This window comes from Labeo rohita, chromosome 2 (assembly GCF_022985175.1).
Source record: "Labeo rohita strain BAU-BD-2019 chromosome 2, IGBB_LRoh.1.0, whole genome shotgun sequence".
Taxonomy (NCBI): Eukaryota; Metazoa; Chordata; class Actinopteri; order Cypriniformes; family Cyprinidae; genus Labeo; species Labeo rohita.
The window spans coordinates 13,906,125-13,922,839 of NC_066870.1; the positions used below are offsets into that span (position 1 = coordinate 13,906,125).

At 35.9% G+C, this 16,715-nt stretch overlaps 1 protein-coding gene and 1 long non-coding RNA gene across 2 annotated transcripts in view; one reads left to right on the plus strand and one right to left on the minus strand.

Moving 5' to 3' along the window:
* Window positions 1–16,715, minus strand: part of abca4b (ATP-binding cassette, sub-family A (ABC1), member 4b) — a 57,794-nt gene that overhangs the window by 7,556 nt on the left and 33,523 nt on the right. Inside the window, exons 24-46 of the mRNA XM_051135695.1 lie at window positions 16,413–16,594; window positions 13,368–13,467; window positions 13,067–13,272; window positions 12,157–12,211; window positions 11,951–12,016; window positions 11,359–11,516; window positions 11,077–11,201; window positions 7,992–8,090; window positions 7,638–7,830; window positions 7,451–7,545; window positions 7,323–7,355; window positions 6,875–6,980; window positions 6,684–6,758; window positions 6,377–6,546; window positions 4,249–4,426; window positions 4,010–4,125; window positions 3,768–3,915; window positions 3,548–3,671; window positions 3,262–3,391; window positions 2,942–3,062; window positions 2,773–2,835; window positions 1,404–1,510; window positions 1,184–1,325 (exon numbers count right to left, since the gene is read on the minus strand). Of these exons, the coding sequence (XP_050991652.1) occupies window positions 1,184–1,325; window positions 1,404–1,510; window positions 2,773–2,835; window positions 2,942–3,062; window positions 3,262–3,391; window positions 3,548–3,671; window positions 3,768–3,915; window positions 4,010–4,125; window positions 4,249–4,426; window positions 6,377–6,546; window positions 6,684–6,758; window positions 6,875–6,980; window positions 7,323–7,355; window positions 7,451–7,545; window positions 7,638–7,830; window positions 7,992–8,090; window positions 11,077–11,201; window positions 11,359–11,516; window positions 11,951–12,016; window positions 12,157–12,211; window positions 13,067–13,272; window positions 13,368–13,467; window positions 16,413–16,594 (2,792 nt within the window). The remainder of the gene's footprint in view (window positions 1–1,183; window positions 1,326–1,403; window positions 1,511–2,772; window positions 2,836–2,941; window positions 3,063–3,261; window positions 3,392–3,547; window positions 3,672–3,767; window positions 3,916–4,009; window positions 4,126–4,248; window positions 4,427–6,376; window positions 6,547–6,683; window positions 6,759–6,874; window positions 6,981–7,322; window positions 7,356–7,450; window positions 7,546–7,637; window positions 7,831–7,991; window positions 8,091–11,076; window positions 11,202–11,358; window positions 11,517–11,950; window positions 12,017–12,156; window positions 12,212–13,066; window positions 13,273–13,367; window positions 13,468–16,412; window positions 16,595–16,715) is intronic.
* Window positions 249–4,549, plus strand: LOC127181153 (uncharacterized). Its single transcript, XR_007829736.1, has 3 exons — window positions 249–357; window positions 3,265–3,378; window positions 4,259–4,549. It is a non-coding gene; the product is annotated as an uncharacterized LOC127181153 (long non-coding RNA).

Below are 16,715 nucleotides of genomic sequence, written 5' to 3' on the forward strand. Positions count from 1 at the left end.
TATAATCCCAGCTGCCACATTAAAGCCATGCACCAACTGTATGCGTATCACATGATTGAACAGTCAAGACTCTAGTGATTAAACTGGGAAATCTGTCAGCTGCAGGTGAGGCCAGTATGGGTTTAACCAATCAAACTGTAGAATGCCATCAAGCATGTGTATGCCTTACGCAACTTGGCTATTTTAAACATGATCATCAAGGTATAAAAGTCTGTGTATTTTTCTTGTCAGTGAGTCGCTCTATTGAAGCGACTCCCCGCCAACCACTAATAAATGTTATTACTGAAAAATAACTGCGGAATAGTGTCTTGACAGCTAAGTGAGGCAGTGAAGACACCAGCACACACTTTGGAAGTGGTAAGGCAGTGATAGTCTCTTCTTGGACGGGTTAAGTGGTTGGTTAAAGTCCACTAAAAGCTAAATTTCCCAGCACCTTAAGGGAATAGTTTACCTAAAAAATGAAAATCAGCTACCAAAAAGTAGATGAGTTTGTTGATGAGTCATCAGATGCTCACCAGTGAATCTTCTGCAGTGAATGGGTGCCATCAGAATGAGAGTCTAAACAGCTGAACATCACAATAACCCACATGTAATCCACATGCCTTCAGTCCATCAATCTTGTGAAGCGAAAAGCTGGATGTAAACAAATCAATCCAAAGACATTTTGAACTTCAAACGTTTCAAACTAAAAGATGAGTCCAAAATCGATATTGCACATCAGAAGAGATTTATGCAAAAATAATCATTTATAAGCGAAAACAGAAAGCAGTTCAATACGAACATGTTTGTTGATTTTGTTGTGAGAGAACAAAAGAGGATGGAGTTTTTCACTGGAGAAAGCATTTTCATGGATTATGGACACATGTTTAGGTCAAAAGCGATGGTTTGAAGTTAAAATGGTTTTTGATGGATTGTTTTTTTTGTTTTTACAAACTTTTTACAAACAAAAAATACTTGTGGATTACTGCGATGGTTTTATCAACTGTTTGGACTCTCATTCTGACTGCATAAATTCACTGCAGATGATCCATTGGTGAGAAAGTGATGTAATGCAAAATGTCCAGAAGCAAACTCATCTACATCTTGGATGGCCGGAGGTCTGAGTGTATTTTCCTTTCAGAATGAACTATTCCTTTAGGTCCAATTGAATATTTCTTTGATAAAGGTGAATGAAGGGATTTACTCTGCTAATCTCAGATTCAGGGATCCCGCGGAGACGGGCGTACAGGTACAGGTGCTCCCTTCCAGTCAGCAGCTCGTCTATAGCATCAAACTGAGGGCAGTAGCCCATATTTTGGTGCACATCCAGGATATTAGTGAGAATACTGAAGAAAAGCACAGTTTATGTTTAGCATTTGCAATCAATGTAAATACACAAAACTCTTTATAGTTTTCTATATTACCTGTATCCAGCTACTGACGCCTGCCCTGATGTCACATCTGTGTCTCCGGTCAGCATTTTAAAGGTTGTGGTTTTACCTGCACCGTTTACACCAAGGAGCCCAAAGCACTACACAAAATATATAAGTTGATTACCATATTACTGTTTAGTCATTCATTTCAATAGTATGGCTTAGAAATAAGACATATTCAGTTGAGATCAAAAGTTTACATACACCTTGCAGAATCTGCAAAATATTAATTATTTTACCAAATTAAGATGGATCATACAAAATGCATTTTATTTTTATTTAGTACGGACCTGAGTAAGATATTTAACATAAAAGAGGTTTACATATAGTCCACAAGGGAAAATAATAGTTGAATTTATAAAAATGACCCGGTTAAAAAACTGTGTAGTTACCTAAATGATCCACAGCTGTTTTTTTACAGCATGAGTCCTTTGTTTGTCCTGAACAGTTAAACTACTTGCTGTTCTTCAGAAAAATCCTTCAGGTCCCACAAATTCTTTGGTTTTTCAGCATTTTCGTGTATTTGAACCCTTGCCAACAGTAACTGTATGATTTTGAGATCTGTCGTTTCACATTGAGGACAATTGAGGGACTCATATGCAACTATTACAGAAAGTTCAAACACTCACTGATGCTTCAGAAGGAAACACGATGCATTAAGAGCTGGAGGGTGAAAACGTTTTGAACTTGAAGATCAGGGTAAGTTTAACTTATTTTGTATTCTGTAAAACATGTATGTATCTTGTGGAGCTTCTGAAGGGCAGTACTAAATGAAAAAATATATGATATTTAGGCAAAATAAGAAAAATGTACATATCTTCATTCTGTTCAAAAGTTTTCACCCCCAGCTTTTAATGCATTGTTTTTCCTTCTGGAGGATCAGTGAGCATTTGAACCTTCTGTAATAGTTGCATATGAGTCTCTCAGTTGTCCTCAGTGTGAAAAGATGGATCTCAAAATCATACAGTCACTGTTGGAAAGGGTTCAAATACATGAAAATGCTGAAAAAACAAAGAATTTGGTAGTTTAACTGCTCAGGACAAACAAAAGACTCATGAACAACTATCACTCAACAAAAACAGCTGTGGATCATTCAGGTAAAAACACAGTATAAGGAACCAAGTGTATGTAAACTTTTTTTAACAGGGTCATTTTTATAAATTCATCTATTATCTTTCTTGTGGACTATATTTAAGCGTCTTCTATGTGAAATATCTTATTCAGGTCCGTACTAAAGAAACAATAAGATGCATTTTGTATGATCTCTCTTATTTTGGTAAAATAATTAACATTTTGCAGATTCTGCAAGGTGTATGGAAACTTTTAAACTTTAGATTTTTTTTTTTTTTTTCGGTGATACCTCGCCTGCTGGAACTCCTACACAGATTTTATCCACTGCTGGTCGTTTTCTGCGTCTGTATGTCTAAGATCAAACCGCACACTTCAGCTTGGTAATAATGGTAATTGAAAACCCTACGAATTAATCAAATGGATGCTTTTTATCTTTGTCACTTGGTGTGGTCACTTACTTTTGACAAGTCTCGGATTAGAAGGATGTCATTCTTGTTTCCTCCTTTGTAAATGCGCTCTCTCTCTTGAGCTACATCATTATCTTCATCTTTAACAGGACTCTTCCTATAGTCTGTCACCCTACACAAATAATAAAATAAATAAATAATAATAAATAGTTACCGTCATGCGTTGTTTTAAGATACAGTATAGCAATACTAAACACTAACCAAGTAATATTAAACAGATAACGTTTTAAAGCTAACTTTTTTTAATATTAAAAATGACATGAAACTGAGCAGAATCTCAGAGAATATGAATAATGTCTTTTTGTCCTCACCAGTGGTCAAGGAAAAAATTGTACTGGATGAGCAGATTAAGGATGAAATACACAAAACCCTCCACAGCCATACAGAAGAGATTCTTCCCCACAAAGTTCCATCTGAATGGATCCATGGTAAACTCCTCCCCTGTGCCAGGACAGAATTTATTATAAGAGCAGAGGGCTTTATTTAATTATATTATATTGATCAAAAGTGACAATTTTTGCAAAAGGCTTTACTGTTTTAAATAAACGCTGTTTTAAAAATAAATAAAAATGTTTTTTTGTTAATATATAAACATACCAAATCGGGCATAGACGTCAGTCACAGCCTGGTTCATGGCCATATCAATAAGACCTCGGCCGAGACAGAAGTGAGGAAAGACCAGTAACACTTTCTTCAAGACCTCATTAAACATTAGCAGGGACTGAAGTGTTTGTAAAGAAAAACACAAGCAATTACTACATAATAAAGCACTTGACTGACACAAAAACTGACACCCGAAAAAGGATTCAAAAATTACCCTATTGTTCTCAAAGAGCTCTAAGATGAAGGTGATGGCGCTGCTGTTGATACCAATGAAAAGGTTGATACAGGAAAGGGACACATACGCTGTGCTGGGGACATTGAACATGTAGGACATGGGGTACATCATGGGCGTCACTGACCACCTGCATAGAGAAGAATGAACAAAAAAAAAATTCACTGTTGTGCTTAGCGGATTTTCTTTAAATGAGTCTGAACCTACATAAGCCTCTGACTGACCCATAGAGAGAAAGCAAAGCGACCAGCGCTGGCAGATTGGTTGGTGATGTGTAGCACTTCTTATCAAAACCCACGAAAATGCCCACAACCATTGCCGTGCTGACAGTGTAGTTTATCTGGCACCAACAAATGAAAGGGATGTGAGCAATCAAGCAGTAATCCAAAAACATTCTGCAATGACTAATGGCTGACATTTTACAGAACTGTCCTTGTTAACACACAATGCTGACAAATCTCACCATGTCCCAGAAAAAGTTAGCGACCCAGTAGACCAGAGGGCTGACTCCACTAACAAACTGCAGATGCTTGGCTTTGGTGACACGTTCCTGAATGAGGTAGAGGATGAAGCTGGCTGGGATGAAGGACATGGCAAAGATGACACAGATGGCCACCACTGCATCCACTGATGTGGTCAGACTGTCCAAAAGGAAAAGAAGAATTTTTATTCACAAAAGACTACTTTATATGTTTTTCTTACAAAATCATTAGCTATACGGTTGTTCAGTATTTATACTTACGCATTAAAACATTTGAAATGAATTCAGGGTTTCTGTCAAAAGTTTTTGAACAGTAAGATTTTTAATGTTTTTTAAAGAAGTCTCTTCTGCTCACCAAGCCTGCATTTATTTGATCAAAATTACAGCAAATATTTTTACTATTTAAAATAACGGTTTTCTATTTGAATGTTTTAAAATGTCATTTATTCAAAGCTGGATTTTTAGCATCATTACTCCAGTCACATGATCCTTCAGAAATAATTCTAATATTCTGATTTGCTGCTCAAAAAACATTTATTATTATTATTATTATTATGAAAAGAGCTGAGTAGATTTTTTTCAGGTTTCTCTGATGAATAGAAAGATCGGAAGAACAGCATTTATCTGAAATAGAAATCTTTTTTAACATTAGCGATGTCTTTATCACTTTTGATCAATTTAAAGCATCCTTGCTAAATAAAAGTATTAATTTTTATAATACTATAATTATACTGGCTTTTAAATGGTATAGTGTATAATGTTACAAACGCTTTTTTATTTCAGATGAATGCTGATCTTTAAATCTTTTTATTCATCGAAGAATCCTGAAAAAATGTACTGTTTCAAATATTGATAATAACAAAATAGAAATCTTTCTTGAACAGCAAATCAGCAAATTAGAATGATTTCCAAAGGATCGTGTGACACTGAAGACACTGAAATGTACTCAAATAGAAAACAGTTTTTAAATAGTAAAAAAAAATTTTACTTAAATTTTGGATCAAATAAATGCAGGCTTGGTCAGCAGAAGAGACTTCTTGAAAAAACATTTAAAAGATCTACCTGTTCAAAAACATTTGACTCGTAGTGTACTTTACTGTCCAAAACTTGTAATTGATTGATTTTTTTTTTTTTTTTTTTTTTTTTTTATATAGAAATGAATGGTTTTATTTAGCAAGGATATTTTTTAATTTGATCAAAAATGACAAAGATATTTATACAACAGTTCTTTCTGGTCCTTGAATCTGACTGCCTAAGAGGAGTGTGATATTCTAGTGATATGTTTTCACCATTTGTATCACTCCGCCTGCAAGATTTCTCACAGCGAATGTCAGGTGGATGCCCAAATCCACCGTAATTTTATAAATAATACTGTTTTTGTGTCACAAAATGTAGTTTTAAGAGTTTTTTGGTTGAGAATATACTTATTTAGACTGCAAATATGCGGTTTGTTAATAAAGATAACGCCTATTTGAAAATTTACGTTTTGAGAGATGTAAGCTCAAAATACAGTGAGATTTTAATACAGTAATACAATAAGCTTTCAATAAAGAAACTCAACGTTCCTTCGTTACTAGTTCTAAAGTGACATTTTTTAATCAGTAACGAGGCTTGGGCTCAGCCGTTAAACTGTCAACTTGAGATTTGAATCTGTGGCGGAAGGAAGCAGTTCTGCACAAAGACACTCCATTGTTGTTTTTTATGTGCTTACACACTCGTCCCTTCGAACTGTTGTTTAAACGAATTATCACACGAGTAGCTGTGCAATATGGCTGTATATCGGCATGCTATGATTACCTTTGGCACTTGGCTTGCAGACTCGTGCCTGCAGCCGAATCACAGCTGTGCCAATACATCCATATCGCACAACTACTTGTGTGATATTGCTCATTTATAATGTTGCAAAACCAGCCCCAAACTTTTAAATGTACTTTTTAAATGTACACTTTGAGTGTACATCAACATTAATTGAACATCAGATTCTTCACGTAATTAAACTGGTACACTGGTCGACTGACAAGTGAGTAGGATTTCAAAACATGTTGGACATCCAAGACGGATGGTGTAAACTGGGTTTATCAGTCAAAAACATATCTACACTGACACTCACACAGTGACCTCTGACAGCTGCTCTTTGGTGAGGTTGAGCGGGTGGTTGATGGCAGTAATGCCATACTCTGATGGATTGGCATGAGGTGGGAGGTAAGCACGGAGAATGGCATTGTTTGCTACATTCATGAAAGACACCATAGCATGCCAGCCTTTGTTGTTATACCACACCTGTGACATAGGGAGCAAAATGTCATTAGAAGATTGAAGAGAATGTTGAGAATTTGACAGTTTGTTATATAATGCAATGACATTTAGACAAAATACAGGTTATTACGTTGTGTTGTTAAATAGAGGGTTTAACATACCTTAACATTGTACTCACTCTCCATGAAATGCAAGAATGTTCCAAATTCATTCATGGCTGACTTTGAATAGGGGCCCTAAGGATAAGATAAGAAACGGTATATGTTTTGTGAGCAGCATATTAAGTAATATTTTAAAATGCTTCTCATTAAAATCTCATGATCGTTTATGTGTAGTATACACAATATCATACCCCTGTAATGTTCATCATACGTCCAAGCTGGGAAAAAACAGCCCGGATCTCCTCAGGGTCAACATCAAGAATTGGCAGCTGTCCACCAACAGAGAGTCCACCATATCTGTGTAAAAATTGATTTAATTAAGCATCTTTTAAAACCCAGATGTATAAAATATCATTGAATTTGTATCATGACAATTTAGGATACAAATGAATGATTTTTTATTTATTGATTTATTGTTTTAATGAAACATTTAGGTTCTGACTCGTCACCCATCTCTTTTGATCTTTTTGTACTAACATCACAATTAAAAGTCTCGAGACATTCTGCATTCTTAATTCTTTCATTAAGATGTGTGGGTTTTCAATAGATAATTCTAAATTGACAACTACTTGATTGTTTTATATCAGCAACCACATCAAACATCCAAACAACTACATAAAAAAAAGACAGAAACTTTACCTTTGTTCATTCACCCAATATTTGCTCTTCAAGCTACATATGAGGACAAACAGCAGTCATTATACAAACAATAATATACAATTATATAATAATACTACTAACACACTGTAGCTTTTATAACAGCTCACCTGGTCTTGATGAGTTTGGGATACGTCTTCACCAAGTAGTCAGAGATGTTTCTGTTTGTCATGTCAAGCAAAATGTCCCCTGTTGGCTCTTTTCTCTACAACAGAGGAACAAAAAATATCACTAAATCCACTCCCCCAGTCGTCATAATCACTATTAAATTATTTAAGTTCCATCTTAGATGCTGACCTGGCGTGGCGGCAGTCCTCCAGCTCCATCCGGACAGACAGGCAGCATGGTGAGCTTTGAATCAGTGCTGCACTCACAGGAAGGGGAGGGGTTTCTTGTATTCCACTCTGGACTCAATAAAATGTTTTGGACCTCAGGAGAAACTGGAGGATCTTCCCAGTCAGAACTTGTGTTTAGGCAGGTAATGAGGTTCCTGTGCACACATATTCACATACAAGAGTCCAACAGTGTCTGCCTACTATTTGAAATCTGTTAATAAATAGTTCTTAGCTTTGAACTAAACCAATCTGCTCCAGCACAATATCAGATTACAAACACAAAGTTGATGCCAAGAAGTACAGGACAAAAACTCACTCCAAAGGCTGATTTGCCATGCAGCGTGTTCCCATGCCAGGCTCTTTCAGCAACGTCTGTATGAAGTGCCTCATCTTTGGATGCGATGGCTGCTCATTACTGAGACACAGAAGAGCAGTATGGGAGAGTTGAGATGAGCCATTTTTTACTTATGTGGTCCTCAAGATAAGGGAAAATGAGGCAGAAGTACAATGAAAGTATCTAAAGCAGGGGTGGCTAAACTCAGTCTTGGAGGTCCTGGAGCTCCAACTTGCCTCAACACACCTGCCTGGAAGTTTCTAGCAAAACCAGTAGAAGGCAAGTCTGCAAACATTAGCCAAAAAAGCGTAACGGCTAAAGCTTACGCTTCCCGTTTGGGAAAGGAAACCAGAGGCCATTTTATTTGAATTGATGTCAGTGGAGGAAAGGCTTCGTTATCCTGAATAAACAGCTTTTTAGAGGAAACAGCTTATCATTTAATTCAACCATCTATCATTTCAACATGTTTTACACTAAACGATACTTTTGGATTGCATTATTTTTAGAGTTTACACAGAAAAAACTGTTTTATTAGAGAAGTCACTGACTTTTTCCGACAGGTGGGATTCATCTTATGACACTTCCCATTCATTCCTAGGGTATCCGTAAACGGCGATTGAGTGTTGCACAACTCTGAACTAAAATTCAAATGACATCAAGGCTATAATGTGATTGGTTATCAAAGCACACATGATTCAAGTTGACTGTTACGTTTTCTCCAAAAGTAAGTAATACAGACCATCTCATCCCCCAACAGTAAGAAAATCTCCTGTTTCTAGCATGCCTAGTAAGAGCTTGATTAGCTGGTTCAGGTGTGTCTAAGTGGGGTTAGAGCTAACCTCTGTAAGACACCGCCCCTTTAAGACCGGGTTTGGGCACCCCTGATCTAAAGTAATATAAGGATGTCCCTACTAATTTAAAATTTCTGAATGTATCTATGACAAGGGATTCTAAAAATATGGCATCTTTTAAAAAGGTTAGGGGTAAGTTGAGTCAGTGGGTGTATCATCTGGGTGTAAAATGACCATCTGACTGAATCTGATTCAAACCCATGTGCAATTTTAAAGGTAAGTTACCTCTTTTAAAAGCTTATTTAATAATCAAATTTCCTTTTACAAACAGTCATATTTTTTTAAGCTAATTTAAACAACATAAAACCAACCAAATAAAGTTTAAATTTCAATCTTGAATTGTTTGTGATTTCTGAAGCAATATGTTGTAACCTTCCCAAAAAGCTGTAACCTTCCCAAAAATAGACTAAACAGAGAGTTTGTTGAGTAAAGTTTAATAAAAACTGAGTTAGAATGAAGGAATAAATGTCACTGAAACTAATAAACATTTTAGTCAAAAAGATTCATAGCTTGGTAGCTTTTCTGCAATGTCAAACAGGCCATTAGGGACTACAGATGGAACGATATACACTGCCCTCCAAAAGTTTGGAAACGCCCTAGAAAAGTGGGGTTTTGGACAATATTGGCATGAATCCTTCTTAATTTGTGATAATTTTGCACTGATAAGGGAAAACACAAACTACGAAAACATATTTTATTACATAAACAGTTTATACATAGAAAAAAACGTACATTTTCGATTCATCAAAATATCCACCATTAGCAGCTATTACAGCTCTGCATAATCTGAGCCTAAATTCATTGTATTCTAAACTTAATTGGCATTCAATTATTCGAAGCTATTAAGGTGTGCTGACCCCAAAATCTTTTAAAAACCTGGGCCAAGTTTAAACTACCAGGCATCACAGCTGGCAAAGGGGCATGTCTGACTTTGACATGTATATATTGCCATTATTATGTAATCAAAATGATTAATGTATTTGCACCAAAAAATGATAAGGATTTATGCTGATATCATCCAAAACCACACTTGCCAGGGGTGTTTCCAAACTTTTGGAGGGCAGTGTATATGATTATAATGTAATGAAAAGCGTATTCTGGTTTTTATCTGAAAAGGATTTGGTGCACTTGTACACTGTCCTTATGAAATATGATATACTAAACCAGTTGTGTAATATCACATTAAAAATACCACCTTATCCACAAGTTTCCTACGCCCCATGAGGCCTTGCGTCAAAAGTGGGAGCGTCTTCCGGTTCAAAGTAAACAAGCGGGACGTGACACTCATTCACTGAACAGTTGACAGGAATGATGGGCAAATGAAGCCTCGTGAAGCACCGAGACTTTCCTCTGACTGTTTCGGGAAAAGATTCAAAGCTTCGAGAGTGTCGAAAACAGCACAATCTGGTGGTTACTAAAAAATAAAGCAGTCAAAAGCCTGCGAAGCTCCGTCGGAAGACGCATTCACCACAATTTCCATAGATCGATCGATGTTATATGCACAAAATAAAAGCCTAACCGTGTGTGTGTTTGTTTTTTGAATTTCTGACTCTGATTAATTAATTTACCCATTGAACAGTGCCATTAAATGCCAATACGAATATCAATATGATGTAATATAAGAATAATGTACACATATATCAATTGCATATGGCATATATTTAATTTTCCTGAAATAATTTGTATTCTTCATATTACTTGTATGACTGGGTATTTAAAAATGTAATTATTAAATAAGTCCCAATAAAAATGTACTCGCAAAGTAAGATCTGGGGGTTGAACATTAGGACACGCAAAGTGAATCACGCACATGACTGGACAGAAAGTGAGGCTTCTACGAAAGGGATTTCTACATTAACAAGCCTCGAATCAAGGCTTCACTTTGAAGCCTTTGGTTCACTTTGCCCCATAGCTGCCATTTTGAAACAAACTAGCTAGCTTACCAGGTCAGACTAATATTTAGCTAAATGATTTGCTTGGTTTTACATGTTGTTGTATCACCTATATGAACCATAAATATTTTCAGATCTTGACAAACTTGCTTTGATATAACAGCCATTATATCCGTTATGTTAAAATTCCCATGTATTTCTCCTTTATACAGTCTGGCTAAAATGATGGGCAGTTCCAAAATGCATGGTCACATGACAATCACATCTTCCATGATAACATACAGACTACCACATAATGGGCCAGATTCTGAGAACATTACTCACCTTACGAAGGTAAACTGCGGTCCATACATCCACGGAGTGAGGGTCAGACTGGGATACTCTCCAAACGGTGGGACAATCATAGTGAAGACCAAAGCAATAAGGACGAAACTGGCTGGCAAAACAATCTAAAAAAAGGTGACATGGGAACATAAGTAGCCAGGACATTTTTCAAGTATGAGAGAAAGTTTGGAACAACATAAGGGTGCCTAAATTATGACAGAATGATTATTTTATGAACTTAAAATGAATGAACACTATGTTCACATGGAAACGTCACCTTACCTGTGCAAGAAAATCTTTGTGGCTGCGTGTGGCATGGTGAAATCTCTTGATCAGAAGAGCGTGGAACTGCTTGAGTACCAGACTGAAGCCTTTAACCTGCTTGGAGGCTCTACCAGCACTGTTGTCAGACTCCAGTAGACCCCCCAAACCATTAGCATCTGTAAACCAGACCAGATACGGATTAAATATTGTTAGACCTTTTGTAAAAAAACGCATAGTGGGTCAACAGCATATATTCTAGCTGCTGGTTTGTCTTAACCTGGCTAATTAACTGATTTCTGGAAACTTCAGACTGCATTTGTTTCTTTAACAAGCAAGACCCTGTTGCTTTACTAGCTTAACCAGGAACCATTTTCGGCCCCTCAACCAGCATGATTGACTGCTTCACCAGCACTAATCAGCACAAACCAGCCTAGACCAACATGGAAATTCACACGGGTCGAAGCTGGTCGCGTATCTGCCAAAGGCTATTGTCTCTCAAGAAGCTTTAGCTCTACACAAAGCATAGCACCTCAGTCAAATCCTTCATAGCGCCCTGTTAGCTTCTCGGCATGAGCGCTAAGCAAAGCTGAGATCTGGGATCTCAAATCACCTTCAACATTACTCGCAGCTTCCCTGTCTCTCAAGCCATTTTTCCTCTGTTGTAGCATCCATTGCTCTGAAGGGGTAGGTGACCACACAGTCAAACAGTTATAAACTACTGCTTTATTAGAAATATAGAATTAAAAAACTAACTTATGAGATACATTACATATCTGATATAACAGTTGTAAATATAGGTAATATGAGAATATTTACCTGGTGTGACAGAGCTGTTGGCTGCCTCTCCATCTGCTGTAACTTTCAGAAAGATCTAGATATAAACAATACAGATTCTTAAAACATCAGTGAGCACACACTTATCTATACAACTCTGCAAAGTAAGTGTCAGTGTTCAGTGTTTTAGTATTATTTACTGTATATACTCCTATAGTTTTTATTAATATTTAGAATTAGCTTGTTTTTTTATTTTTCATTTTAATTTTAGTTTAGATTTTAGTCATTTTGTTGTTTTTAATAGTTAATATTTAAAACTTTTGTTAGTTAACAACAACACCGGGTAAAAACTGACTGCAAATAATTCAAACGTACATTAAAAACACATACATGCTGCTAAAATCTATAATAAATGACTAACACAAACATTACAGCTATATGTGACCCTGGACCACAAAACCAGTCTTAAGTCACTGGGGTTTGTTTGTAGCAATAGGCAAAAATACATTGCATGGGTCAAAATTATTGATTTTTCTTTTATGCCAAAAGTCATTAGGATATTAAGTAAAGATCATGTTCCATGAAGATATTTTGTAAAATACCTACTGTAAATATATCAAAACTTATTTTTTGATTAGTAATATGCATTGCTAAGAACTTCATTTGGACAAAGTTAAAGGCGATTTTCTCCATATTTTGATTTTTTTGCACACTTAGATTCCAGATTTTCAAATAGTTGTATCTCGACCAAATATTGTCCTATCATAACAAACCATACATTGATGGAAAGCTTATTTATTTAGCTTTCAGATGATTTATGAAACTCAATTTCAAAAAAATGATCCTTATGACTGGTTTTGTGGTCCATGGTCACATATAAATATATAAAATCTATTGACAGTTATAGCTGGTACTAATGGTTACTAGTATAATGCGTGAAATGTTGTCCAACCTCCTCTAGTGATGTGTCAGATATGCCGAAGCTACTGAGACCCATGTCACCTAACGTTTCCTCCAGTTCTCTGAAAAGGCTGGCATATGCACGATATTTAAAACCCTTATTTGGCAGCAGATAGGTCATCTCCTGACCAATCATTTCAATCAGTTTTGCCTCAGGTACATGGTGATGAATCAGAGTAGTGATGCTCTCAACGTTCCCTGTGTAGAGATGGAAAATAAAAAGATGTGTTTTTAAAGAAATGATGCTAAAGAGGCTGTTATAGGACTATATTTGGAGTTGTTAGTGCACTGACCATCTAGTATTCTCTCAGGCTGTAATGTGTGACTCTCCTCTTTATATCTGGTGCAGGTGGAGCAGGTACAGGAACACTCAGAAGCACAGTCACACTCATTCTGAAGAGCACAGTTGAAGAACTTTTATAGGACACCATCAAATCACTCTTAAGAATCACAGTCCAAGCTTTTTAATGATATTTTTGGGGTTTTGCGTCTTCTTGTATTAGACAGACTTAATGGATTTTTATATTTTGCGAAGAAAATGTGAATAGTGTTTGCTGATACAAAATACACAGTTGCTAAGACAGCATAAAATCAAAATGATCAAATAAATCTAACCCTTACTTTTTATAGAATGTTGCTGTATTTATTATACATTTATCATGGGTTTATTATAGATTTACACTACCAGTAAAAAAAAAATGTTTTAAAGAGGTCTCTTCTGCTCACCAAGCCTGCAATTATTTGACCCAATTTTGAATTATTTTTACTTTTTAAAAAAAACTGTGTTATATCTGAATATATTTTAAATATAATTTGATTTCAAAGCTGACTTTTTAGCATCATTACTCCAGTCACATGATCCATCAGAAATCATTCTAATATTCTGATTTGCTGCTCAAAAAAATATATATTATTATAATTATTATTATTATTATTATTATTATGTTGAAAACTAGAAATAGATTTTTTTTTCAGGTTTCTTTGATGAGTAGAAACCTGTTCATAAGAACAGAATTTATCTGAAATAGAATTTTTGTAACATTATAAATGTCTTTATTATCACTTTTGCTCAATTTAGAGCATCCTTGTTAAATAAATAAATAAATAAATAAAAAAAGCTTTTGACTCCAAGCTTTTGAATGGTATAGTGTATAATGTTACATACATTTTTATTTCAGATAAATGCTGATCTTTGGATTTTTCTACTCGTCAAAGAATCCTGAAAAAAACGTATTCAGCTGTTTCAAATACTGATAATAATAATAATAATAATAATAATAATAATAATAATAATAATAAATTGTTTGCTGAACAGCAAATCAGCATATTACAATGATTTCTGAAGGATTATGTGACACTGAATACTGGAGTAATGTTGCTGAAATTTTTGCTTTGATTACAAGAATAAATTACATTTTAAAATATATTCAAATAGAAAGCAGTTATTTTAAACAGTAAAAATATTTCACAATATTACTGCTTTTGCTGTATTTTGGATCAAATAAATGCAGGATTGAGCAGAAAAGAATTCTTTAAAAACCATTAAATAAACTTACTGTTCAAAAACTTTTGACTGGTAGTGTATTTTTCTTGTTTAAGAAATGTTTCTATGCAGTTGCTATAGGGCTATTTCTATGGTATTTTAGTTCCCAGCTATTTTTATTTCTCTTTCAATACAAGTCTGTGGGTTTTTTTTTTTTTTTTTTTTTTTTTTTGGCTTGTCTTATCATTCACCAAGTGAAAAGGACTGCACCATCAGCACTGGAGCTCCCCAGGGCTGCGTTCTCTCCCCACTGCTCTTCTCCCTCTACACAAATGACTACACCTCTAAAGACCCCTCTGTCAAACTTCTGAAGTTTGCAGATGACACCACAGTCATCGGTCTCATCCGGGATGGCGACGAATCTGCTTACAGACAGGAGGTTGAGCAGCTGTCTCTCTGGTGCAGTCACAACAACCTGGAGCTCAACACACTCAAAACTGTAGAGATGACGGTGGACTTCCGGAGAAAGCCCCCTGCACTCACCCCTCTCACCATCATGAACAGCACTGTGGCTGCAGTGGACTCATTCAAGTTCCTAGGAACTAACATCTCCCAGGGCCTGAAGTGGGACATTCACATTGACTCAACTGTGAAAAAAGCCCAGCAGAGGTTGTACTTTCTTCGTCAACTGAAAAAGTTCAAACTACCACAGGCACTGATGACACAGTTTTACTCCGCTGTTATTGAGTCAGTTCTGTGCTCTTCTATAACCGTCTGGTTTGGGGCAGCCAGTAAATCAGATATAAGAAGACTGCAACGGACTGTTAGGACAGCAGAAAGAATCATTGGTGTGCACCTGCCCAACCTTAAGGACTTATACATCTCCAGAGTGAAGAAACGGGCGGGAAACATCATCCAAGACCCTTCTCACCCCGGACACAACCTGTTTGCACTTCTCCCCTCAGGCAGACGCTACAGATCCCTGAGCACTAAAACATCTAGACATAAAAACAGCTTTTTCCCAAATGCCATCTCCAGCTTAAACAGATAAACATGAATCATTACCTGGGTTCTACAATTCATTTCTGTATTTCTTTCTCCATTTCTAATTATTGTCTCTTTCTGTAGTATTATTATGTAAATACTCATGCACATCTCTTATTTATATAGCTGTATATAGAGAAAATAATGCACAAATCTGTACATAAATCATCTGTTCCAGATTCATACATTATTATTTAAGTTTTATTTTATTTAAATGTTGTATGTATGTATGTATGTACCAGGAGCACCTTAAAAACCACAACAAATTCCTCATGTGTTTGCGTACACTTGGCAAATAAAGCTAATTCTGATTCTGATTCTGAAAATAAATATGGTGTTAAATGGCACCTGAAAATGAAGTTTTGAGATACAATTCATGTCAGCAAAAACAAGTTATATGGCAAAGTTTATTAATATTCTTTGCTGCAAGCTAGACTCAAACCTGTGTTGTCCAAACATCATAATTCAGTGTGTCTGTGTGTTATAATAACAACGGTTTCATGATTCCATGGTGAAAAGTATTTTCTGATTTATGGAGAAGAGATATACAAAGAGATATACAAAATCCCCTTATAAACCTTAACTTTTAATGTTCAGATTTTTTGTGCTGGAAATGTATGCCAATAAGTGTGTATTTAATTAAATAGCACTTCATTTGCATACTTAAACCTAACATTTTCAGAAACCTTGAAATACAAAACACCTGCTCAATGTTCTACGAATAATCATCTGCATTAGTTAAAATACATTCCCTATTCACCTGTGGTGTCTTGCCTTAATTAACACGGTGACCTTTTACAGAATCTCTCACCTCCTTCTTGCGCTGGTCTTTCATGCGACGCACCAGAGTGAGGTAGAAACCCACTCCAAAGCAGTTTTTCAGGAAGAGAGGAGATCCACTGCAATGTAGTTTCCCTTTAGAGATGATTGCAACTCTATCACTCAACAGGTCTGCCTCGTCCATGTGGTGAGTGGAAAGTATTACGGTGCGACCTGGATGAGAGAGTGCAAGAGAATGATACAGATATTCAACATGAGGATCATTATCGTATCTTATTACACGAGCAGCTGCACAGAGTAAAGTCTCTTGCAATGACTGGCTTTTTAATCCTGC